This window comes from Pristiophorus japonicus, chromosome 18 (genome assembly GCF_044704955.1).
Source record: "Pristiophorus japonicus isolate sPriJap1 chromosome 18, sPriJap1.hap1, whole genome shotgun sequence".
Lineage (NCBI taxonomy): Eukaryota > Metazoa > Chordata > Chondrichthyes > Pristiophoridae > Pristiophorus > Pristiophorus japonicus.
The window spans coordinates 83174546-83199412 of record NC_091994.1 but is presented as its reverse complement, the minus strand read 5'-3'; the positions used below and the strand labels follow the sequence as shown (position 1 = coordinate 83199412).

Here is a 24867-nt window from a genome sequence, read left to right as displayed (position 1 = left end):
AGAGAGAGGGGGGAGGAGGAGGAGAGAGAGAGGGGGGGGAGGAGGGAGAGAGAGGGGGGGGAGGAGGGAGAGAGAGGGGGGGAGGAGGGAGAGAGAGGGGGGGAGGAGGGAGAGAGAGGGGGGGAGGAGGGAGAGAGAGGGGGGGAGGAGGGAGAGAGAGGGGGGGGAGGAGGGAGAGAGAGGGGGGGAGGAGGGAGAGAGAGGGGGGGGAGGAGGGAGAGAGAGGGGGGGAGGAGGGAGAGAGAGGGGGGGAGGAGGGAGAGAGAGGGGGGGAGGAGGGAGAGAGAGGGGGGGAGGAGGGAGAGAGAGGGGGGGAGGAGGGAGAGAGGGGGGGGAGGAGGAGGGAGAGAGAGGGGGGGAGGGGGGAGAGAGAGGGGGGGAGGAGGGAGAGAGAGGGGGGGGAGGAGGGAGAGAGAGGGGGGGGAGGAGGGAGGGAGAGGGGGGGGGGGGGGGGGGGGGGTGGGAGAGAGGAGGGGGGGGTGGGAGAGAGAGAGAAAGAGAGAGGGGGGAGGGAGGGAGGGGAAGGGCAGGTCGGATCCAGTCCGGAAGCGGGAGTCGGGTCGGGGGGGCGGGAGCGCAGGTCGGGTCCAGTCGGGGGGCGGGGAGCGGGAACAGGATCGCGGGGCGGGTCGGATCTAGTCGGGGGCGGAGCGGGAACAAGAGCGCGGGTCGGGTCGGGTCCAGTCGGGGAGCGGGAACAGGAGCGTGGGTCGGGTCGGGGGAAAGCGGGTGTCGGGTCTGGTCTGGAGGCTGGGGGTGGGGAGCGGGTGTCGGGTCTGGTCGGGGGCGGGGAGCAGGAGCTGGCCGTGGGAGGAGCCTTATTCACGCAGCCCCAGTGAAGCCATTCAGCCAGGGCTAGGGCTGCATGCTTCGGGCCCCTCCCACACAGTTCGGCGCCTGGAGCTACTGCACTTGCGTGCCCACTGTAGCGCGCATGTGCAGAGGTCCTGGCACTGTTTTCAGTGCAGGGACCTGGCTCCGCCCCCCCACAGCTCGTGCTGGCTGCGCCGAGGGCCAGAGGACCTGCAGGTAGGTGGAGAATCCCGAGGATTTTTTTAGGCGCACTTTGTGGCGTGAAAAATGGCGCCCAGGTCGGGACTGCGCCATTCTAGGCGCGTGTGGAAACTTGGGCCAATAGTCACTAATAAATCCAGCAGGAAATTCAGGAAAAGTTCTTTATTCAGAGAATGGCAAGAATGTGGAACTCACTACTCAAGGAGTAAGAGGCACAAATACCATAGATGCATTTAAGGGAGATCTCGCAACCGATCTTGGTAGATGCTGCCACCTTCTACATAGGTGGAAGATTAAAGCATCATGCAACTGTGGAGCTTCTAATCAGACCCTGGAGCACATCCTTGAACATAAGACTAGAATGGCAGTTAACATAAAAAGGAAACTAAAAATCTTTTACCATGTAAATAGTAAGCTGGTAGCAAGAGGTGGGGTGGGGCCTATTAGGTACCAAGGTGGTGACACAGGTGCAGCGTCCAAAATCCAGAGTTCCGGAATCCAGACCCACTGACCGAGGTCTCGCTGCTGCCAACCTCAGGCCTCGCTTCACCTCGGGGCTCTGCCCGACGAGCTCCTCGGCGAGCACCTTCCCCCCCACCCCCAGCTTCCGAAATCCAGAAATACCCAAACCTGGGCTCGAGTGTTTCCAGATTCGTTATGCCAGAAAGACGCTCCAAAGTAAAAAAAAACGCAGAATCCGGAACAGCCTGTATATGCTTCGAGGTGCAGGGCAAGGCTGGAATACTTAATGAGTACTTTGTATCAGTGTTTACTGAGGAAGAGGATACTGACAAAATATCTGTGGAAGTGGAGATGGTAGAGGTAAAAATAGATAGGCAAGATGTACTGAAAAGGCTGGCTATGCTTAGCGTGGATAAGTCACTTGGTCCGGATGGTTTGCCCCAGGTTGCTAAGGGAAGTGGAGATAGCAGGAGGGCTTGCCATAATCTTCCAGAGAGGCAGGGGAGGTGCCAGAGCATTAGAACATGGCAAAAGTGACACCCTTGTTCAATAAAGGATACAAGGACATTCGAGTAAGTCAGTTTATCAGTAGTGGGTAAGGTTTTAGAAACAATAAATCAGGGAAAAAAGTAACAGGCACCGGAGAGGTTTAAATTAATTAAGGAGAGCCAGCACAGATTTGTAAAAGGCAGATCGTGTTTGACTAATCTAATTGAATTTTTTGATGAAGGAAATGCAGTGAATGGTGTCTGTATGGGATTTCAGGAAGGTGTTTGACAAAGGTGACACATAAAAGGCTGGTTAACAAAATTGAGGCTCATGGGTCCATGTCAGCTTGGATACGATACCAATCGACTACAACAGGACACAGATAGGCTGGCAGAATGGGCATAGACAAGTGGAATTTAGTACAGAGAAGTGGGAGGTGATGCATTTTGGCAGAAGGGATAAGGGGGAGACAATATAGACTCAATGGCACTGTTCGAAGGGACAGAGGGTCAATGTGTGCAGATCTTTGAAGATGGCAACACACAAGATAATAGCAAAGCATATGGGATATTGGGCTTCATAAATAGGAGGTATTGAGTACAAAAGCAGGGAAGTTACGCTGAACCTTTATAAAGCTCTGGTTAGGCCACAACTGGAGTATTGTGTCCAATTCTGGTCATCACACTTTAGGAAGGATGTGAAGGTCCTCGAGCGGGTGCAGAGGAGATTTGCCAGAATGGTTCCAGGGATGAGGGATTCAAGCTACATGGTTAGGTTGGAAAAGCTGGAGTTGTTCTCCTTGGAGAAAAGGAGGTTGAGGGGAGGTTTGAGGGAGGTGTACAAGATTGACAGGTTTAGATAAGGTAGACAAAGAAAAGCTGTTCCCATGAGCTGATGGTACAAGGACTAGGGGACACAGATTGAAGGTTTTGGGCAAGAGATACTTAGCACCGCATCCCGCAATTAGCACAGTGGCTCGCGCGCGCGCACATTACGCCGGCCCCTTATCGCCCCGTGGGGGAAATTGCCCCACTGGAGCAAGGTCGGCGCAGGGCAATGCCACCGACAGCTTTCTCAACGAGAGAAGCTGCGGCACCCCAACCATCCTTAAAGGGGAGGTGCACCGCTGCGGCCGCCATCTTATGTGCCAGGCTGCATGCCGCGGCACTGAGTGTCTCACACCATGAGCGCCGCAATGCAGTTACCGTAGGCAGCAGGTTTTTTTTTTCCCTTTAAAGAGGCCAATTCATTGCGGGTGCACAAAAAAATATCGATGTTGATTTGGCCGCCCCAAACCAAGCACGGAGCAATTTTGGCCCCTATGACTGCCTTCAGAGGAAATTTGCAGGCAGCCTGCAAGATATCCTCACTGTTACACCGGAAGCTTTGGTTTGGATATCGGACTGAGAGATTTGATTTGTTACTACCATACAAAAGAAGAAGGGTAAGCTGGATAATTACATGAGGGAGAAAGGAATAAAAGGGTAGGCCGATAGTTAGATGAAGGAGGGTGGGAGGTACACGTGGAGTATAAACGGCAGCATAGACCAGTTGGGTCAACTGGTCTGTTTCGATGCTATAGATGCAAAGTAAGTAGACCGAGCTACCAATTCCCAAAGGAATGTATCCCAGTAAGTCACAAAAACATAATAGGAGCAGGAGTAGGCCATACAGCCCCGCGAGCCTGCTCCACCATTTCCACTTTCCTGCCCGTTCCCCATAACCCGACTCCTCCATAGCTCAAGAGTCTGTATCTCAGTGTTGAATATATTCAATGACCCAGCCTCCATAGCTCTCCACGGTAGAGAATTCCAAAAGATTCAAGACCCAGAGAAGAAATTCCTCCTCATCTCAGTCTTAAATGGGCGACCCCTTATTCTGAAACTATGCCCCCTAGTTCTAGATTCTCCCACGAGGGGAAACATCCTCTCTGCATTGACCCTATCAAACCCCATCAGAATCTTGTACGTTTCAGCAAGATCACCTCATTCTTCTAAACTCCAAGGAGTATAGGCCCAACTTTTCAAGACAACCCCTTCATCCCAGGAATCAACCTCATGAACTTTCTCTGAACTGCCTCCAATGCACGCATATCCCCGCCTTAAATAAGGCAACCAAAACTGCACGCAGTACTCCAGGTGTGGTCTCACCAACGCCCTGTACAGTTGTAGGACTTCCCTACTTTTATACTGCACCCGCCTTGCAATAAAGGCCATCAAGCACCCTCAGGAAAGAAAGGACACGGACAAAAACAAAAAATTCTCCATCTGCTCAGTTGTTATTCTTTAACAATATAATCCAAGCAATTAGCAGGTGGGGCATTGTGGGTGGAGCAGTGAGCAGGCAGAAAGGAAATAAACTCATTCATTTATCACCTGACTTGTGTTTTTTTTAAAAAGCATAAATGTCAAACCTATGTTCTGGACCAGCGGGCAATGCTAACAAAGCCACCTGTGTTATTCATGCCTTATCTGATTGAATGAATGCCCCGTACATGCATTTTATGGTTATCAAATAAAATCCAAGGTTTCCACAACTATTTACTCATAACCCCCAGTATTCAACTGTTTTAATTCAAAAGGAGAATGTTTTAATAATTTAGGGGGTCCCATTTGGATTAGGATAGGAACACAATACCGATATTTATGGCTCTTGTAACTTTATGGATTATAACTGCCATTCTTTCCACCAACCAATCTGCATTTGCAATGACATCCCATTGAAATGGCCGGTAATGCTGCTTATGATTTTTTTTTATATAAACTTTCCACAAGATCAGATCAGCAGATTCTACTGGCAGGAAAGGCAGTTGACCCAAACTTGTTGCAGAAGTAAAGAACCCAGTAATGTCCCCTCCCTTCATCCACTTAAGGAATAATTTTTACATTACATTTATATTCAAATGAAATATAGATGAGGCAGACTTTGGGGGATTATTCAGAACCCAGCACTACTGTGCCAGAAGGCAGTACTGGAACTGAACTTTATACCACAATATAACCAGACATCTGTTTGCATTTGTACAGCAAATAGCAACATAATTCTTCCATGATTTTGTAAGGATTACTCAGCTATTTTTCCATGTGGTCTCACTGCCCACATCTTTTAAAAGGACCACACTCCATCACTTCAGTGTAAGTTGTCCAATCAATGCTCAAGACAGACCTACAAAACTAGGGGTAAAAAAATAATAAAAAGGAGTAGTCAGCACAGATTTCAAGCGGGAAGGTCATGCTTGGCCAACCTCATTGAACTCCTTTGAAGTAACAAAGTGTAGATAAGCGTAATGATGTCGATGTAATAGATATGGATTTTCAAAAGGCATTGCCTAGTGGACTCATGACAAATGTCAGAGATTGTGGAGTCAAGCAGCTAGCAAGCTGCTTACAAAGTAGGGGTTAAGGGTAGCTACTGCAATTGGCAAAAGGTGGAAAGTAGTATTCCACAGGAATCAGCACTGGGACCATTATTCACAATTTACATTTGACAATTTGGACTTGAGAATCGATAGTACACTTTCAAAATTTACAGGTGCAGTTACTACGAAAGAAGTGACAAAATACAAGAGTATATTAATAGACTTTCAGAATGGATGTATAACTAGCAAATGAATTTCAATGTAGATGTGTGACGTGGTGCATTTTGGAGGAAGAATAAGGAGGCCGCATACGGCTGGGGTAGAGTCTAAAATAGGGTAGAGGAGCAAGTTGATCCAGGGGTACTGATACAGATCACTAAAAACAGCAAGGCAGGAGGAGGCTATAAAAAAAGCAAACCCACCACTTGGGTTCATTTTTAGAGGGATAGAATTGAAAATCCGAAGTTATGTTAAACTTGTATAGAATCTTCGTTAGACTTGCAGTACTGTGCAGAGCTCTGAGGGCCGAAATTGCCCCTCCTAGAAAGGTTTGTTAGTGCCTCCGGAAGTCATTAACAGGGGCGCTAAAGGGTTTTCGGCCGGGCGCAGCAGCCAGAGTGTGCACCCCCCCCTGGCGAGATGCGGTGGTAGCTGGAGCGCCCCTCCTGCCACTATCTTTTGTGTCGGCAACAATGGCAGCTGCCAAAATGCAGCCTGGCATCCCCCCCTCCCCAAAGTGCCCGCCCACTGGCCAAGCCAACACCCTCCCTGGTGGCCCAGTGGGCGCCACTAAAGAGGCTGCAGAGTTCGCAATGGCCCTCTCCTATAAAATAAGGGGAGGACGCTGTGACAGGTTAGCGCAGCTTTAACATGCTGCGTCACACTATGTGCTCTGCGCCACAACAATAGTCGTGCCCGTGCCCGGCACACACTTTTTCTCCAAGACCCCAATTCCGCATGATTTGGCGGCCCCGATCTCCGGGCGCCAAACTTTCTTTTAATTCAAATTATGCACTCTAAACCCAGCATGAGGCAATTTCGTCCCATCGATCTCCATAGTATAAAAAAAAGAGGCATTGGCAAAGGGCAAAAAAGATTCACAAGAATGATACTATAACTGAAGTTATACCCATCACAAGACAGCACAGGCTGGGGCTCTTTTCTCTAGAAACATAGAAAATAGGTGCAGGAGTAGGCCATTCAGCCCTTCAAGCCTGCTGCGCCATTCAATATCATGGCTGATCATTCCCTCAGTACCCCTTTCCTGCTTTCTCTCCATACCCCTTGATCCCATTAACCATAAGAGCCATATCTAACTCCCTTTTGAATATTTCCAGTGAACTGGCATCAACAACTCTCTGCGGCAGGGAATTCCACAGGTTAACAACTCTCTGAGTGAAGAAGTTTCTCCTCATCTCAATCTTAAATGGCCTACCCCTTATCCCAAGACTATGTCCCCTGGTTCTCGACTTCCAACATCGGGAACATTTTTCCTGCATCTATCCTGTCCAGTCCCGTCAGAATCTTATACGTTTCTGAGATCCCCTCTCATCCTTCTAAACTCCAGTGAATAAAGGCCCAGTTGATCCAGTCTCTCCTCATATGACAGCCCAGCCATCCCTGGAATCAGTCTGGTGAACCTTCGCTGCACTCCCTCATTAGCAAGAACGTCCTTCCTCAGACTAGGAGACCAAAACTGAACACAATATTCCAGGTGAGGCCTCACTAAGGCCCTGTACAGTTGCATTAACACCTCCCTGCTTCTATATTCAAATCCACTAGCTATGAAGACCAACATACCATTTACCTTCTTTACCGCTTGCTGTACCTGCCTGTCCACTTTCAGTGACTGATGAACCATGACACTCAGGTCTCGTTGCACCTCCCCTTTTCCTAGTCTGCCACCATTCAGATAATATTCTGCCTTTGTGTTTTTGCCCCCAAAATGGATAACCCACATTTATCCACATGATACTGCATCTGCCATGTATTTGCCCACTCACCTAACCTGTCCAAGTCACCCTGCAGCCTCTTAGCACCCTCCTCACAGCTCACACCACCACCCAGTTTAGTGTCATCCACAAACTTGGAGATATTACACTCTATTCCTTCAACTAAATCGTTAATGTACATTGTAAAGAGCTGGGGTCCTAGCACTGAGCCCTGTGGCACTCCACTCATCACTGCCTGCCATTCTGAAAAGAACCCGTTTATCCCCACTCTCTGCTTCCTGTCTGCCAACCAGTTCTCTATCCACGTCTGTATATTACCCCCAATACCATGTGCTTTGATTTTGCACACTAATCTCTTGTGCGGGACCTTGTCAAAAGCCTTTTGAAAGTCCAAATACACCACATCCACTGGTTCTCCCTTGTCCACTGCTAGTTACAGCCTCAAAAAAATTCCAGAATAGTCAAGCATTATTTCCCTTTCATAAATCCATGCTGACTTGGTCCGATCCTGTCACTGCTTTCCAAATGCGCTGCTATTTCATCCTTAATAATTGATTCCAACATTTTCCCCACTACTGATGTCAGGCTAACCAGTCTATAATTACCCATTTTCTCTCTCGCTCCTTTTTAAAAAAAAAAAGTGTTACATTAGCTACCCTCCAGTCCATAGGAACTGATCCAGAGTTGATAGACTGTTGGAAAATGATCACCAATGCATCCACTATTTCTCGGACCACTTCCTTGAGTACTCTAGGATGCAGACTATCAGGCCCCGGGGATTTATTGGACTTCAATCCCATCAATTTCCCCAACACAATTTCCCGCCTAATAAGTTCAGTTCCTCCTTCTCACTGGACCCACTGTTCTAGTACCTTCGGAAGGTTATTTGTATCTTCCTTCGTGAAGACAGAACCAAAGTATTGGTTCAATTCGTCTGCCATTTCTTTGTTCCCCATTATAAATTCACCTGAATCCGACTGCAAGGGACCTACATTTGTCTTCACTAATCTTTTTCTCTTCACATATTTATAGAAGCTTTTGCAGTCAGTTTTTATATTCCCTGCAAGTTTTCTCTCATACTCTATTTTCCCCCTCCTAATTAAACCCTTAGTCCTCCTCTGTTGAATTCTAAACTTCTCCCAGTCCTCAGGTTTGTTGCTTTTTCTAGCCAATTTATATGCCTCTTCCTTGGCTTTAACACTATCCTTAATTTCCCTTGTTAGCCATGGTTGAGCCACCTTCCCAGTTTTATTTTTACTCCAGACAGGAATGAACAATTGCTGAAGTTCATCCATGTGATCTTTAAATGTCTGCCATTGCTTATCCACCGTCAACCCTTTGAGTATCCTTTGCCAGTCTATTCTAGCCAATTCACACCTCATACCTCAAGTTCAGGACCCTAGTTTTTGAATTAACTGTGTCACTCTCCATCTTAATAAGGAATTCTACCATATTATGGTCACTTTTCCCCAAGGGGCCTCGCACAAGATTGCTAATTAGTCCCTTCTCATTACACATCACCCAGTCTAGGATGGCCAGCTCCCTGGTTGGTTCCTCGACATATTGGTCTTGAAAACCATCCCTAATACACTCCCGGAAAACCTCATCCACTGCATTGCTATCAGTTCAGTTAGCCCAATCAATATATAGATTAAAGTTACCCATGATTACTGCTGTACCTTTATTGCATACATCCCTTATTTCTTGTTTGATGCTGTCCCCAACCTCACTACTACTATTTGGTGGTCTGTACACAACTCCCACTAACGTTTTCTGCCCTTTGGAATTCCGCAGCTCCACCCATACCGATTCCACATCATCCAGGCCAATGTCCTTCCTTACAATTGCATTGATTTCTTCTTTAACCAGCAATGCCTCCCCACCTCCTTTTCCTTTTTGTCTATCCTTCCTAAATGCTGAATACTCTTGGATGTTAAGTTCCCAGCCTTGGTCACCCTGGAGCCATGTCTCCGTGATGCTAATCACATCGTATCCGTTAACTGCTATCTCGAAAGGACAGGGCTGAGGGGTGACCCGATCGAGGTCTTTAAAATAAAGAGGGTTTGATAGGATAGAAGTAGAGAAAACATTTCCATTTGTGGGAGACCAAAACCAGTGGTCAAAAATATAAAATATAGTTACGAATAAATCCAGTAAGAAATTCAGGAGATAGTGAAGAGTGGTGAGAATGTTGAACTCGCAACACAAGGAGTAGTTGAGGTGAATAGCATAGATGCATTTATCGGTAAGCTAGATAATTGCGAGTGAGAAAGGAATAGAAGGGTAGGCCGATAGGCTGAGATGAAGGGTGGGAGGAGGCTCACGTGGAATATAAAGGCTGGCATAGACAAGTTGGGCCAAATGGTCTGTTGTGCTGTAGACGCAGTGTAACTAGACCGAGCTACCAATTACCATGGGACTGTACCCCAGTGTCAGCACACTCAGGAAAGAGGGACTGCACCCCAGAGAGAGTCAGCACCCTCAGGAAAGAAAGGACAGACAATAAAACAACTCCCCATATATTCACTTTTCTGCCTTTACAATGCAATCCAAACAATTAGCTGTTATGGGCATTGAGTTGAACAATGAGCAGGTAGAAATTAAGTGAAAGCATCCATTTACTACCCAACTTAAAAGGTTTGATGCTTATTCGATTTGCTTTTTAATTTAATTTAAAAAAAAATAAAACATTTGTTTTTGTCTTTTGGGCATTGCGAACAAGGCAGCCTTTATAGTCCATCCCCTATCTGATAAAATGCCAGAACGCCCTGTACAAATAAAATCCGTTTTCACATCTACTTGCTCAAAACCCCCATTATTCAATTCACAACAGGTTAATAATTTAGGGAGGTCCCATTTGGACTATGATATGAACAGAACAGACGTTTATAGTACATATAATCTCAGAACATGAATGCCAGCCTGCATTCGCAATGAATTATGAACCTGTGGAATTCTTTACCACAGAAAGTTGTTGAGGCCAGTTCGTTAGATATATTCAAAAGGGAGCTATGTGTGGCCCTTACGGCTAAAGGGATCAAGGGGTATAGAGAGAAAGCAGGAATGGGGTACTGAAGTTGCATGATCAGCCATAAATGGTGGTGCAGGCTCGAAGTGCAGAATGGCCTACTCCCATTTTCTATGTTTCTATGACATCCCATTGAAGTAGCCTTTAGTTGCTATCAAATTAGTCAAGGCATCCTCACCATCAGTGTGACTGTGGGCATCATACACTGTACTGTGACAGAAGCTTTTACCATCCTTTTGGCAGATAATGTCAACTAAAAATGACTGAAAATAATTCCCTAAATACAGGGAGAATGTCAGGTTGAGATCTCCTGATCCAATGCTAGAAGTGTGGCAGGATGGAAGAGGGCTTTTGCCCATCCTATGGTCCCAAAATTGCGGGCTTCTCAGCACTTTGGAATATGGTGGGGTGGGACAAAGGTGCAAGTGTCAGCACCAATTGGCATACTACACTGGCAGGCCTGGAAAATATGGTGATAGACATGACTCCAGTACACACAAGGAGAAAACTTCGAGAATATAAATGTTTCTTATGGAGATTAGGCACAGGGAGCGATGTTTAGTGGGAGTGGGCGTTAAGTGTGACGAATAGGGTTGGGAGCAAGAACCTCCATCTCAGGTCCCTCCCTACTGACCGCTAGGCAAACTAGACTGCTGTTCACTAGCCATGGAGAGGAGATTTGTGCCTTCGGCTCAAGTACAATTAACATCAATAAACAGATTTGTTTGAAGAATTGATTATTTAGCATCAAGTTTGCTCATACACAAATTTTGCTTCAGGTTATCTTAATTCCGCATAGACAGGCATACAATAGAATAGAATAATAATATGGCCAAATGCATTACAGCCTATTCAGAATCAGACAATCGACTCGGGGTCATCCGACAGTCAAGAGGCTCCATCATCCCAGAGTGCCTCAGATGTGTGGTTATCTCCCATTTGCTGTCACAACTATATTCCATCATATATTTTTCTTTGTTCAGTCATGGGATGTGGGCATCACTGGCAAAGCCAGCATTTATTGCCCATCCCCAATTGCCCTCGAGAAGGTGGTGGTGAGCAGCCTTGAACCGCTGCAGTCCGCGTAGGGAAGGTGCTCCCACAGTGCTGTTAGGGAGGGAGTTCCAGAATTTTGGCCCAGTGATGAAGGAACAGCGATATACTTCCAAGTCAGAATGCTGTGTGATTTGGAGGTGGTGATGTTCCCATGCGATGGCTACTTTTGTGCTTGTAGGTGGTAGAGGTCGCGCGTGCTGCCAAAGAAGCCTTGGCGAGTTGCTGCAGTACATCTTGTAGGTGGCACACACTGCAACCACGGTACACTAGTGGTGGAGGAAGTGGATGTTGAAGGTGGTGGATGGGGTGCCAATCGAGCGGGCTGCTTTTTCCCCAGATGGTGTCAAGCTTCTGGAGTGTTGTTGGCACTACACTCAGCCAGACAAGTGGAGAGTATTCCATCACATTCTTGACTTGTGCCTTGTAGATGGTGGAAAGCTTTGGGGAGTCAGGATGAGACACACTCCCACAGAATATCCAGCCTCTGACCTGCTCTTGTTGCCACAGTATGGGCTCAATTTTTCCCAAAGCTGCTTTTTTGGTGTACTTGGAGTTACGCCTATTTTTTGGGGGCCATAATACGCCCCCAAAAAAATCATCCTAGTTTCCCGTTTGAATTCTTCATTTTGGCACTGCCTAGCCTGTCATTTAGTTTTGGCGGCGGAGCCCAAGATTTGCGCCAAAAATATCGGGTTGCCACGGTACCCAGGGACACAATGCAGGCTGAAGTTCTCTCTCCCCTCCCCTATGCCAGTCCATACACCTATCCCTGGCTGAATGGCGCCCCCACCCCCACACCCTTCTGCTGTCTGGACATCCGCTTCTCTGATTTACTTACCTGTGCCAATTTTTTTTTTAAAACTCACCCAAAGGCTTTTCTACAGCGGCCACATACGTCGACCTAAGAAGAATTGGAGCAAATCGGAGTTGGCCAGGGTGGCAGGTTATGCCCACATGACAACAAAAAAAATCATAACTGAGTTACACTGGCACACATTCATTAAGGAAACTTGTATTCAAATTGAACTCTATTTATGTGGCTGGTCCACTTAAGTTTCTGGTCAATGGTGACTGGCCCCCAAGGATGTTGATGGTGGGGGATTCGGCAATGGTAATGCCATTGAATGTCAAGGGGCAGTGATTAGACTCTCGCTTATTTGGAGATAGTCATTGCCTGGCACTTGTGGCTTAAAGGCTACTCAAAATACCCTAGTGCCATTTCCTTATTAAATTTGCTCAATGACCCAATTGTAAATCTTAGTTCAGGGTTTTTCCCCCCATGACTTCTATGGTATTTTTAAAAAGCAACAAGCTCCAATGTAGCCTGCACTCCCATTCGTCCGTTATGAGCACCATCGGAGCAGGCCGGGGAGCAGAAGGAGCAGCGTGGTGGTGTACCACTCCAGAGAGCTGCACGTGCTGGAGCAGGAGAGCAACGGCAGTGAAAAGGGACGTCACCAAGGTCCAGGTCGGTGATTGGAGCGTGGGCAGGTACAGCAGGAGCGGCGAGGTCAGGGTGAAGGAGCGGCGAGAGATTGTAGAGGGACGTGATTGGGGCCCAGGAGAGGCGAGGGCCCAGGGGCAGCACGGGCCAGCCCACACTGCGATGTGTGCGCGCACTAGGTCCGTACAGCAGAGCTGGTCTCCAGTTGTCTTGGTTAATCCTTACTACTGGGCCAAGTCCTAGCTCCGTCAAGCCCGTGTGGTGGCTGGTGTGCAACAGTCACCACACGAATCTTCCACCCTTCAAGATTTAGTTCGGACCTGGAATTTTAGGTCCTCCATTGAAACACCCGTGAACTTTTTGACGTGGAAGCAAGTTATCCTCACTTCGAGGGATTGCCTATGATGATGAATCTAATTAGGCAGAGTCAGAGAACGTGTGTTAGATTGTAATTTCCAATTGCAGATAGGAAATTGTGGTTTAACGTTTTTTTTGCACAGCGGTGGTGGGTTTATTTTGGGGGGAGGGGGGGGGTGAAAAGAAAGAAAAAAAAAAAGAAGGAGAAAGAGTAGAACACACCGCCCGCCCCCCCATGACGATATCGCAGCCAGCTGCTCGCATTTCTCCGGTCGCTTGTAGTAGGATTTACTCCATTTTTTTTTTTAATTAGTATTTTAATTATTTGAGCTTTTCCTTGCAATGTTTGGTGCTTGGTTATTGAGGTCCTCGCCAGTTCCCTTCCCTCCCCTATCCCTGCCCTAATGTTTGCCCAATTGTGAGCTGCTTTTTCTTCATTGCCCGCAAGGTTTTTCAGAGCTGGCCACATATGCTGACCCAAATTGATTTGGAGTAAGGTTTAGCTGGCCAAAGTGGCATAAGTGGCCAAAACTGGTGTAAGTGTCTGGGAACGCCCCTCTTTGAAAAAAAAACCATACCTAACTGACTTACTCTGGAGCAAATTTTGGGGGGGAAAATAGAATTTTTTTTTAAACTTATGCCAAAAAAAAACAACTTACTCCAAAAAAATTGATGCAAGTCATGGCCAAAGTTGGGCCCTGGGAGAGGACAGTTTAGATACATCAGGACTATGCCTATTCATCACGCTCAGAACCACTCACATTCTCTCAAACAAAAGAAATACAAGAGAGAGGGTTTCACTTAGAGATCACAAAGTCAGTGTTTACCTCAATTGTACAGGAAGATCTCAGAATCAATTACGTGACACATCCAGCCAGGGCCATATGGAATGAAGTGATGCAACCAGTGACTGGCAACTCCCTAATCTGTAGGATCCCGCTCAAATGTGGGAGGTAGTTTAATGACCTCAAGGTTAGGAAAGGCAAGTGTTAGGGATCTAAGCTGCTGTTAATGTATATTTCAGACAGTAAATGTATATACCCGAAATACACTAGTGTATATGCATGATTCTCGCATCCATTGCTGTGGAATCAACCCTGCAGTATAAACCGGCAGAATCAGTAGCAAAGGAACATGGTAATAATGCATAATTGCTTCCATTGCAAATGGTCTGTGACACATATATGGTATTGAACTGCGCTGGAGGTTCTTCTGAAAAACACCCCAAATCATAGCCATTAGAAATAGCAAGAGTGGGCAGTTTGGCCCCTCGAGCCTGCTCCGTCATTCAATATCATGGCTGATCTGATCTCGGCCTCCATGCCACTTTCCTGCCTGTTCCTCATAGCCTTCGGCATCTCTATAGCTCAAGAATCTGTCTATCTCAGTCTTGAATATATTCAATGACTCAGCCTCCACAGCTCTCTAGGGTAGAGAATTCCAAAGATTCATGACCCGCAGAGAAAAAATTCCTCCTCATCTCCGTCTCAACTCCACTTTGCTGCCCACTTCCCATAACACGGTCACTTTATCACAGTACTCTGGTCAAACAGCTCCAGTTGTGATATTAGCATGGTGCTGTTGGGTCATTAGATGCCCACAGTGCCACTTTAGCAGTACCAAGCACCTGCTATTTTCCTGATCACAGGTGGTCTGAGTGTTTTGTCCAAGCCCACAAATTTGGGAAAGGAAATGCATCATCCATCTCTGGCTACTAGAACTTTAGGATTCACCAAATATAAATCAGAGCAGATTCAACTGCTGCCGTACATTTCCACAAGCCCCAAGAACCATTTGCCCCCTTACCTGACTGACCATTATTCATACAAACTAGTATTAACTGCCTATTTGGCTGTGGAAAGCATCACTTGGATATCCACACGAGCACTTACCAGGAGACATCACTGAAGTGTGATTAGGAAAAGGAACGCTCGCTGATTTTCACTGAGCCAGGAATGTGGACACTCAAGCGCAGCACCTCGACCTACTGCCAGAGAGGCTGAAAACCAAGTTGCCTTCAACAACAGAGACAATTCATTGTCACAGCCACCTCAAGGAATACCTTACCTGAAGAAAACAGGGTTCACCACCGAAGTGAGGATGAACGTGACGAGTAACAAGGTGTATTTCTGTTTCACCAGGTACCTGAATAAAAATCAAAGAACCAGAGTCAGACATCGAGATGAATTATAGAATGTTACAGCACAGAAGCGGGTCCTTCAGTCCATCCAATCTTCATTGCTGTTTTTCTCCACAAGGCATCCAATGTAAATCCACATATCGTTCAATATTCTCCTTTGTAAGCAACTACCCAATTCCCTTTTAAAGAATTTACAGATTCTGCTTCAACAACTCGTGGTAAAGAATTACATTTTTTTTTCCTCCCCCTTAATTTTTGTGCGCGCTTAATTTTTTTCTCCTTTCATTACCATCTGAACACTGGAAACAATCCATTGCTGAAACCCTCTTAATATTGAAGGCTTATCAAAAAGTTCCAAGTCTTTTCATAATTCAAACCCCTCATCCCTGGTAACATCCGAGTGAATCCATCCCTGCACCTTCTCCATTGGTTTTAAATCTTTCCCCTACTGGAAGAAGAAACAGCACCCGGAGAGTTAACGGGCAGGAATTTCCTCAGACGTAACTCCGCCAGATGTGCGACGGAAACCCAGTCTGTGTGGAAATGGGTTCCCTCAGAGCTTCGGATTGTGTGTTCAAGGGGAGGGACGTTACTGGTTTGGTGGGGAATGGAACATGTTCTACTTCTGACACTCGGTCAGCATCAAGTGCACCCAGGTTAGTTACAGAATAGGTTAGATGCAGGAGGTTAAGCTGCTTTTACATTGCATTCTCATCTCACACAGCCCAGCGACAAGGCAGTACTTGCTAAAACGGGCTGCTAGGCAGACTGGTTTTTACTGAGCGTTTTGGGGAACAGGCAGCACTGGTGCATCTCACACAATGTCAAAGCAGCTTAAAGTTCACAGTCCCAACCTCAAGCAGCAACACTGCACTAACTTGGTATTGTTCTTTTTTTTTTAATTTCCAGGTATCTAGTAGCCTCTCAATTTAATGTGGCGCTTTCTGCTGTGAAATTTATGCCCATCCCTAGTTGCCCTAGAGGCAGTGATGGTGGACCTTCTTGAACCACTGCAGTATATGGTGACTGTGCTCCCACAATGCTGTTAGGTCACAGGATTTTGATCCAGCGATGATGAAGGAACAATAATGTGTCTGTCAGGATGGTGTCTGATTTGGGAGGTTTACTTGGAGGCAATGGTGTTCCCATGCACCTGCTGCCTTTGTCCTTTTTAGGTGGTAGAGGTTGTGGGTTTGGAAGATGTTGCCGAAGCAGCCTTGGCAAGCTGCTGCAGTGCATCCTGTAGATAATACATACTGCAGCTGCTGGTGAGGAAGGGTGTGGATGTTTAAGCCAGTGGATGGGGCACTGATCACATGGACAGCTTTCACCTGGATGGACCAATCAAGGCAAATGGAGAATATTCCTTCGCACTTCTGACTTGTACCTTGTTGGTGAAGAGGCGGCTTTGGGGTGTTAGAATTGGAGTAATTCGTCACTCGCCACAGAATACCCAGCCTCTGACCTGCTCTAGTAGCCAAGCCATTTATGTGGCTGGTTTGGTTAGGAATTTGATGGTAATGCCATTGAATGTCAAGTAGGGGGATGGTTATTGCCCAACACTTGTATAGTGCAAATGCTACTTGCCACATCTCTCCATGGGTATTATCCATGTCTTTGACTACTTCATTTTAGAGAAATTGTGAATGGAGCGGAACACTATGCAATTATCAGTGAACAGCCCTGTTATATATGCAATAAAGGTTCAAACGGAGTACTGTTTAACTAAGCAAGGTACAACCTTGCTTCTGCTTTATTTAGGCCCCAAGTGCCTGACTCTCAAAATGGATGGCCTTTTATATCCAAGCAGCACCGTGAGAGTGTTCAGTGGCCTCCAACAATGACACCATCTGGTGGCTACAAACAGAATGTACATACATGACAAGCCCCATTTCTAACATTACTATGCAGGGAAGGTCACTTATGAAGCAGCTGAAGATAACTGGGCCTAGAATGCTGCCCTGACAAACTCCTGCAGCAATGTCCTGGGATGAAGATGATTGTCCTTCAACAATCACAACCATCTTCCTTCATGCCAGGTGTGATTCTAACCACTGGAGTTTTCCCCCTATTCTTCATTGACTTCAGTTATACTAGGGCTCCTTGGTGCCACACTCAGTTGAATGTTACCTTGGTGTCTCTGCTCACCTCTGGCATTCAACTCATGTCATTTGGACCAAGACTGTATCAACGTCTGGAGCCAAGGGGTCCTGGTGGAACGGAGAGCATCGATGAGCAGGTTATTGGTCACTAGCACTGTTGACACCACCACCTTTCATCACTTTTTGATGGAGTGCAGGCTGATATCATGGTAAACTGACAGATTGGTTTTGACCTGCTTTTTGTAAATAGGACACACTGGAGCAATTTCCACATTGCGAGTCGATGCCAATGTTGTAGCCAACATTCCCGCTAAGCTGCGCAGCCACGCAACGGTCTGAATGTCCACGCAGGCTGTTCACTGCCATTTCAATGGGAATAACCTTTAAATGGGCCGCACAGCAAGTTAAAAATGATTGTGCACCAAAAACATGAGAACATTGGTTGCAGCTGTACAGGAACAGCTTGGCTAGGGGTGCAGCTAGTTCTGGAGCACAGGTCTTCAGCACTTCAGCCGGGATAGTGCCAGCACCCATAGCCTTTGCTGCATTCGGCCGTTCCTTGATGTCACATGGAGTGACTCGAATTGGCTGAAGACTAGCATCGGTGATGGTGGGGACCTCAGGAGGTGGAACAGAGTCATCCACTCGGCACTTCTGGCTGAAGATGGCTGCAAACGCCTGGCCTTTTGCACACGTGCCAGGCTCCACCAATGAGGATGGGACATTCATGGAGCCACCTCCTCACCCCGTTAGTGGTCTAATTGGCCACCTCCATTCACAACTGGATGCGGCAGGACTGCAACCGGCCAAAATTCATTTCAAATAACAAACAGGCAACAGATGGAGGGGACTTTCACTCCATTAATCTGGGTTGGATGTGTAGACTGGACCCAAAGGTGAAATACATCCAATTCTCCATTCACAAGGTAATTGCATTTATGCTTCAACATTGTGATTCATAAAGATGTCATTACACTGCAGGTGAGAATGGGTTAGCAGATCCCAGTTACACGGTGTTGCTTTCAGGCTATGGAAAATAGACCTCGCTGCTCAAATGCTGGTTACATTTGAACCCAACTTAAAAATTTTATAGCATCTTTCACATCCTTGAGACATCCCAGAGTTGCATAACCAAAGAATAATCTTTTAAGTGTAGTCACTTGTTTTGTAGGCAATTATGGCAACTAATTGCTGTACGTAGCACCTTGCTGTGTGCAATGAAATGAATGAACAGTTAATCGGTTTTTCCCATGGAGGGCGGTTGAGGGATGAATGTTTCCCAGGGCAAGGGGAGTTTTTTTTCCCTTCACTTTCTGAAGCGATCATAGGAGCAGAATATCAGATACTCTAGTACCTCACCCATAAGTGACCTTTTCTTTTTTTTTTAAAAAAAAAACCTTCTTGGTATGAGGCAATACTGACTGGGCAGAATTTATTGCCCATCCCCAGTTGGATTTCTAAGTGCATTAAGAATCATCATTGATGTGGGACTAGAGTCACATAGGCCAGACCAGATAAAGGCGACAGGTTCCTGGAGGATATGAGCGTCATTGGGATTTTATGCTATTTCCTGTTGCTATACAGGTACCACAAATCATCAATTTTATTGAACTCAATCTCACAACTTGCCACAGAGGGATTTGAAGTCACAATCTCTGGGTTTGCAGTCCAGTACCATAGCCATCTGGATCCAATCTTCACATGTGAACCCCAACAAGCAATGGCAAGTGATCAGGAAGCACTTCACACAAAGGGTAGTGGAAATCTCTTCCCCAAAAATGCTGTGGAGGCTGGGGGTCCACCGAAAACTTTAAAACGGAGATCGATAGATTTGTGTGAAAGGATATGGAACGAAGGCGGATAAATGGAGTTCAGCTGCAGATTAGCCATGATCTCACTGAATAGCAGAACAAGCGGATCTGTATGGGTCAAGTACTCACTAGCTCAGCAAGCTTACCTAACCAGTGTCAGGAGGGGAGATGACGGGATTTGATGTTAATATACATCCAAAGAAAGAGACAGTGACGAGCTGTAGCAGTCAAGCTCTTTACATTTTTGAACCTGCCCTGAATCGTAAAGAACTGACAACAACATGGAGACAACTGCATATCCTCAAGGTTCCCACAAAAAGCCAAGTTGCAACTTTAAGTTTCTGATCTTCTCTGAATTGGTCAGGGGGGCTTGGCAGGAGAGAATTGTACAAATGGCAATATGAAACTACACTGTTTGAGTGAGCTAACAGCTCCTAAAATTGTCAGCTTGTATCAGAGGCAGCCATTTACCATCTCCAGGAGTGTCTTCACAACACCGGTATCAAAGTAGTTTCTATTACAATATTGGCTCCATAGACATTTATAGCATGGAAAGAGGCCATTTCAGCCCATCGTGTCCGTGCCAGCCAATCAAGAGCTATCCAGCCTAATCCCACATTCTAGCTCTTGGCCTGTAGGTTACGACACTTCAAGTGCACATCCAAGTACTTTTCAAGTGTGGTGAGGGTTTCTAACTCTACCACCCTTTCAGGCAGCGAGTTCCAGACCCCCACCACCCATTGGGTGAAGAAATTTCCCCTCATATCCCCTCTAAACCTGCCCCCTATTACTTTAAATTTATGCCCCCTGGTTGTTGATCCTCCGCCAAGAGAAACAGGTCCTTCTTATCCACTCTATCTAGGCCACTCAATTTTTATACACCTCAATGGAGGTCTCCTCCCAGTCTCCTCTGTTCCAAAGAAAACACACCCAACATCTCCAATCTTTTCTCATAGCCAAAATTCTTATCAATCTCCTCTGTACCCTCTCTAGTACAATCAGACAATACTCATCTTAAAACAATGCAATTTAATTGCCCCATATCATTGTGTTGCACTGTGGAGACTGAGAGATGGTATCTCAGTCACAAAGAACTCTATCAGCTGAGCATTTGGAAAGACAAATACTAATGTTACTATAACAGGATATCTGAAGCCTCCAATAAGTAGAGTATTAATAAGCCACGTGGATCAGAAGATTCCTTTCCCAGGTACATTTGTGCTCGGCTGAGGTGCTACAATGGCTTGGGAACTTTGTCACCTACCAACAAGTGAGACAGAGACAGCGACAGTTCCGCCACTCTTCGAAATAGTGCCATGGGATATTTTACTTTGAGCTAAGGGAGCAGACAGGGCCTCATAACAGCTCATCAGAAAGACAGCACCACCGACAGTGCAGCAGAGACTCCCTCAGTACCACACTGGAGTGTCAGCCTAGATTTTGTGCTCAAGTGGGACTCGAACCCAGAACCTTCTGACCCACAGCTGGCAGAAGGAACTAGCTATGGTCTCCAGGCCCAATTGCTGACCAGTGACTCCTGTTGGAAAGAGCACATTGGGCTTGGCCAATTTGCCTTCCACATTAGAATAACTGTTGATGCTTGCTCTGTGGGCTCACAATGGCCACTCAGGTCTGGTCGAGGACAGCTCCCAGTGGGAACATTCTTCCTGCATCTAACTTGTCCAATCCCGTCAGAATTTGATATGTTTCTATGCGATCCCCTCGCATTCTTCTAAATTCCAGTGAATACAAGCCTAGTCAATTCAGTCTTTCATATATCAGTCCTGCCATCTTGGGAATTAGTCTGTTGGTCTACACAAGCCTCCTGCCACCCCTTCAGCAGAACCTTCCATTCATATCTCCTTTATGAGCTTATCCAGCTCCCATTTAAATGCTTTTTGCCTCAACTACTCCATCTGGTAGCAAGTTCCACATGCTCAACACCCTGGGTGAAAAACTTTCTCCTGAACTCCTTCAATTTATTAGTGATCATATATGTGTGACATCTAGCTTTAGACGTCTATCCTATCAAACCAGTTTAGAATTTTACCTTGTCGGTCATCATCATAGGCAGTCCCTCAGAATCGAGTTCTTAAGTGGCTAAACAGTCCAATACGAGAACAACAGTCTCAGTCGCCGGTGGGACAAATAGTCGTTGAGGGCTGGTCTACTTTGTTTATCACTTTCAAGGAGAATGTGAAGTCATGTTCAGGCCTACTAAATGAGGACTGCCTTCAATTGGAGGTGTAGCTTGTAAAGTGTTTATTCTGGATTGCATTCTATTGTTTATAGCCCCTGGGAACAGGTCTATTGTACTTGGGACACTCAAAGGTTTTGCTTATGTTGACTGTGGTTCTTGACTACAATGACAGGCACGGTAGTGATGACCCATAAAAAACAGATAATTGCAGGTTTGTTCCCAGTCAGAGTTGGCCGATATCTCTGAAAGCAACAGTTGGGGGAAGGAGGGCAGGAAATCAGCCAAAGTCCCTGCTCTTAAATTCCTCCCCGCCTTGCGGGAAAGTACATGAGCAGATGTTGGGTGAGGTCAGGAGCTGGTAGAATTGCGATGCTCAAGGTCAAATGACCCACTGATACTGTCCAGGCTCACAAGCTAAAAGTACAGCCATTTGGGAGAGACACCAGAGGTCTCCTAGAGCCCAAACAATATCAGGATTCAGAAAGGGAAATTTAGCAGCAGGAATCAAAAAGTTCTAAGTTTAGTTGATACAGGTGCAGCGCCCCGAATCCCGCTGCCGGGGAAGAGGTTGGGCACAGCCCGCCACCAGGGAGGTGGTCGGGCGGGGCCATCGCAGAGGAGGTCTCGAGGTAAGGGCAGTGGCAGCGAGGCGAGGCCTGAGGTCAGGCATGGGCGAAGCGAGGCCAGAGGTCGGGCAGCGGCGTGATCGAGGTCGGCAGGTCCGGATTCCGAAACATTTTATGGATTCTAGATTTTGGACGTTCAACCTGTTTTTCAAACTAGATCAATTCGTGTAGTTTGGACCTGGAATTACAAGCACTTTTGTATTTGCTAAAAAGGACCTGGGGTAGCAATACACAGATAGAGCCAGAGATTATAGCCAGACTTCAGGTTGGAAATAAACTCCCAGCCCGATTTGTATTTTATACTAACAGTATGATCCACCTTCTGATGGCACAAAAAAAAAACAGGCTATTGTAACTTAACTACTACCTTATTTTATTTTAGTAGTTAACCCGGCCAATATAAATTATTTTTGCATTCAAAAAGGCACAATTACATTAGCTGACAAAGGCTCCAAAAATGTATCAGAAATCAAATTTTCCTGGGGGAGGTGGTGTATGCCCCAGAAATTGCACTAGGCCCAAAGACCAGTGGGGTCACAGACTAGCGCAATTTTCCTGCGTCTGTTCAAAATGGTCCAGGCAGCATGTAAAATTCGTGCAGCCTGCTCATTATGGGTTCAATTTTCCCCAGTATTTGCGCCGGTTTTTTTGGAGTAGGCTGCTTTTTCTGGCCCAACTTAAAAATCCCCAATCAATTTGCACCAGCGTAACTCAGTTAGTCGTTTTTTTTCTCTCAAAATGGGTGAGATTGCGAGAGATCGAGATTGCGAGAGATCGAGATTGCGAGGCAATATCAGGTGCAGTCTAACAGCAATGTTTGGCCTACGCTCTTAAAAGGGAGGTGCTTTGTTGCAGATATATCTGTCATTGTTGATGAACACATGGCTCAGCAAACAAGGGAGTGAGCAGAGAAGTTCTCAGATGCTGCACTGGAGGCTCTGGTCATGGCTGTGTAACAAAGGTGGACTGTCCGGTTCCTGCAGAGTAGCAGGGAGTCCATCAAAGGCCATTTGCAGAAGGCTCTGGGAGGACATAGTTGACTCAGTCACAACTACCAGTGTGGAACAAGGACCTGGATCCAGTACCGAACAAAGCTTAATGACCTCAAACGGCACTGTCAAGGTGAGTGAAGCTTTCAGCAAGTCATATTCCACCATCTGCACCACAAGCCTCATGCACTGCTCAGTTCACCACACCCCCATCACTCACCTACCAACAATCTCTAGCTGTCACCACTCATACCTCAATCATGGCTTCACTTCAGCCTCACAACCTTACCACTGTTGCAGCACTCGCACCCACATCTCACACCGACAGCTATTCAACTATGGCAGACATCACACAAACAATGGACACACTTCCCTTTCTCTTGCAGACAAAGGTGGCAAGGAACAGGAGGGAGCAACAGCAGATGGGAGGCAGCCAAGCCGCTATACAGAACCTCACTGACTTGGAGTAATCCGTCCTTGACAGAGGGCAGTGACCGAGTCCAGGGGAGAAGTTGAAGCCATTGCTGATCATGACTATGATCATGCCTAATCCTTCGTCACATCCCACAATCTGCATAATACATGCATGGATATCTTGCTAACCCCCTTCCTCCCCTCACCATAAACTCACCCTTGTGCCTTTCTGCTTTCAGATACCAAAGAACTGCCAGCAAGCCAACCTGTCCCTGAACTTTTAGAGTGATGGAGGAGAAGACGACGACACAGTCACTGCATCAGGCACCAGCTCAGAAAACGGCACTGCGCAGAATTTAGAGGATATTATAGAGACCAGATCTGCACATAGGTGAGGCACTGGGCACGAGTGGGCTACAGCAAAGCCAGGGACAAATGGTAGCTCGGGGGCCAGCTCCCCAGAGGGCGAGTTCACACACGTTCTGCTGCACAGGACTCACGACGACCTCGATGGGGCGGATTTCAGACGAAGGGCAATGGGCATTCACACGGAAATCCTAGGTGCAATGCCAAGAGTGCCCATCAGTGTCAAGGAACATGGCTCCAACATTGGACAGGCCTTTAGGCAGAGCTTGGAGCCCATGATGGACAAATCCAGGAGACACCTTGTGGGCCCAAAGATGCTGCTGCGTGTGATGGGCGATGTCGCAGCTTCCATTGCAGCATAAGCGGAAGTGACCAAACATCTCTGCTGCAGTGGAAGCTCAGACTGCTGCCATCACCGCTGTGTTTACGAGTCTTGGAAGGAGCTTGCAGGGTGTCGCAGAAGGCCAGCAATCGGTCATCCAACAGATTGCTAGGAATGCTGAAGCGCCACCCCGGGGAGAGTGGCAGTGGAGCAAGAACCTGCTATCCTCTCAAAATGACAGCATTCCTACTCCCACCACTGCCACTCCACCATTGCCCAGACTGCTGCCACCCTTGCAGAGGTAGTGCAGTCTACAGCCAAGCCTCCTAGGTCCACAGCTGGTTGAAGTCACCGTGCAAGGCCATCTGCAGTCTCAGCCACACAAAGTCAGCAGTCCTCCACCAACCATGCTGCAGCCACGGGAGGAGCACTGGAGTCGGTAAAGGCACACAAACAACAGGCACTAAGCGAATGCACAAGGGTGATTAGCCGATATTGTAATGTTGATATGGATTCAGATCGGATAAATGTGTGACTTATTTGCAATGGCTCTCATTTCAGCCTAGTGCCCAGGAGGACGTGGTGATGTTCCGTGACAGAGGGATGGTATAATGGGGAAGCGGTGAGCAACAGGGATCTGGCGTTTCATTCACTGGAATCAGAGTCTGATGATGGTCACCCACAGCCTATCTGCAATGGGAATTTGCTGCCTGCCTTCTCCATCATTGTCCTCGTCC

General features: G+C 46.9%; 1 protein-coding gene across 7 annotated transcripts in view; it reads right to left on the bottom strand.

The window, feature by feature from the left end:
* The window catches only part of LOC139228803 (alpha-1,3-galactosyltransferase 2-like), a 79970-nt gene that overhangs the window by 34219 nt on the left and 20884 nt on the right, over window positions 1–24867 (bottom strand). For 5 of the 7 annotated variants that reach the window (XR_011587624.1, XR_011587625.1, XM_070860188.1 and 2 more), the window contains exon 2: window positions 15228–15305. Coding sequence is in view for 3 of the 7 variants with exons in the window: in XM_070860188.1 (XP_070716289.1) it covers window positions 15228–15305 (78 nt within the window). In the remaining 4 variants the exon portion in view is untranslated. Of the gene's footprint in view, window positions 1–12197; window positions 12222–15227; window positions 15306–17448; window positions 17512–24867 lie in introns of those variants that run through there. The other 2 variants (XM_070860190.1, XM_070860191.1) reach the window with 2 other exon arrangements.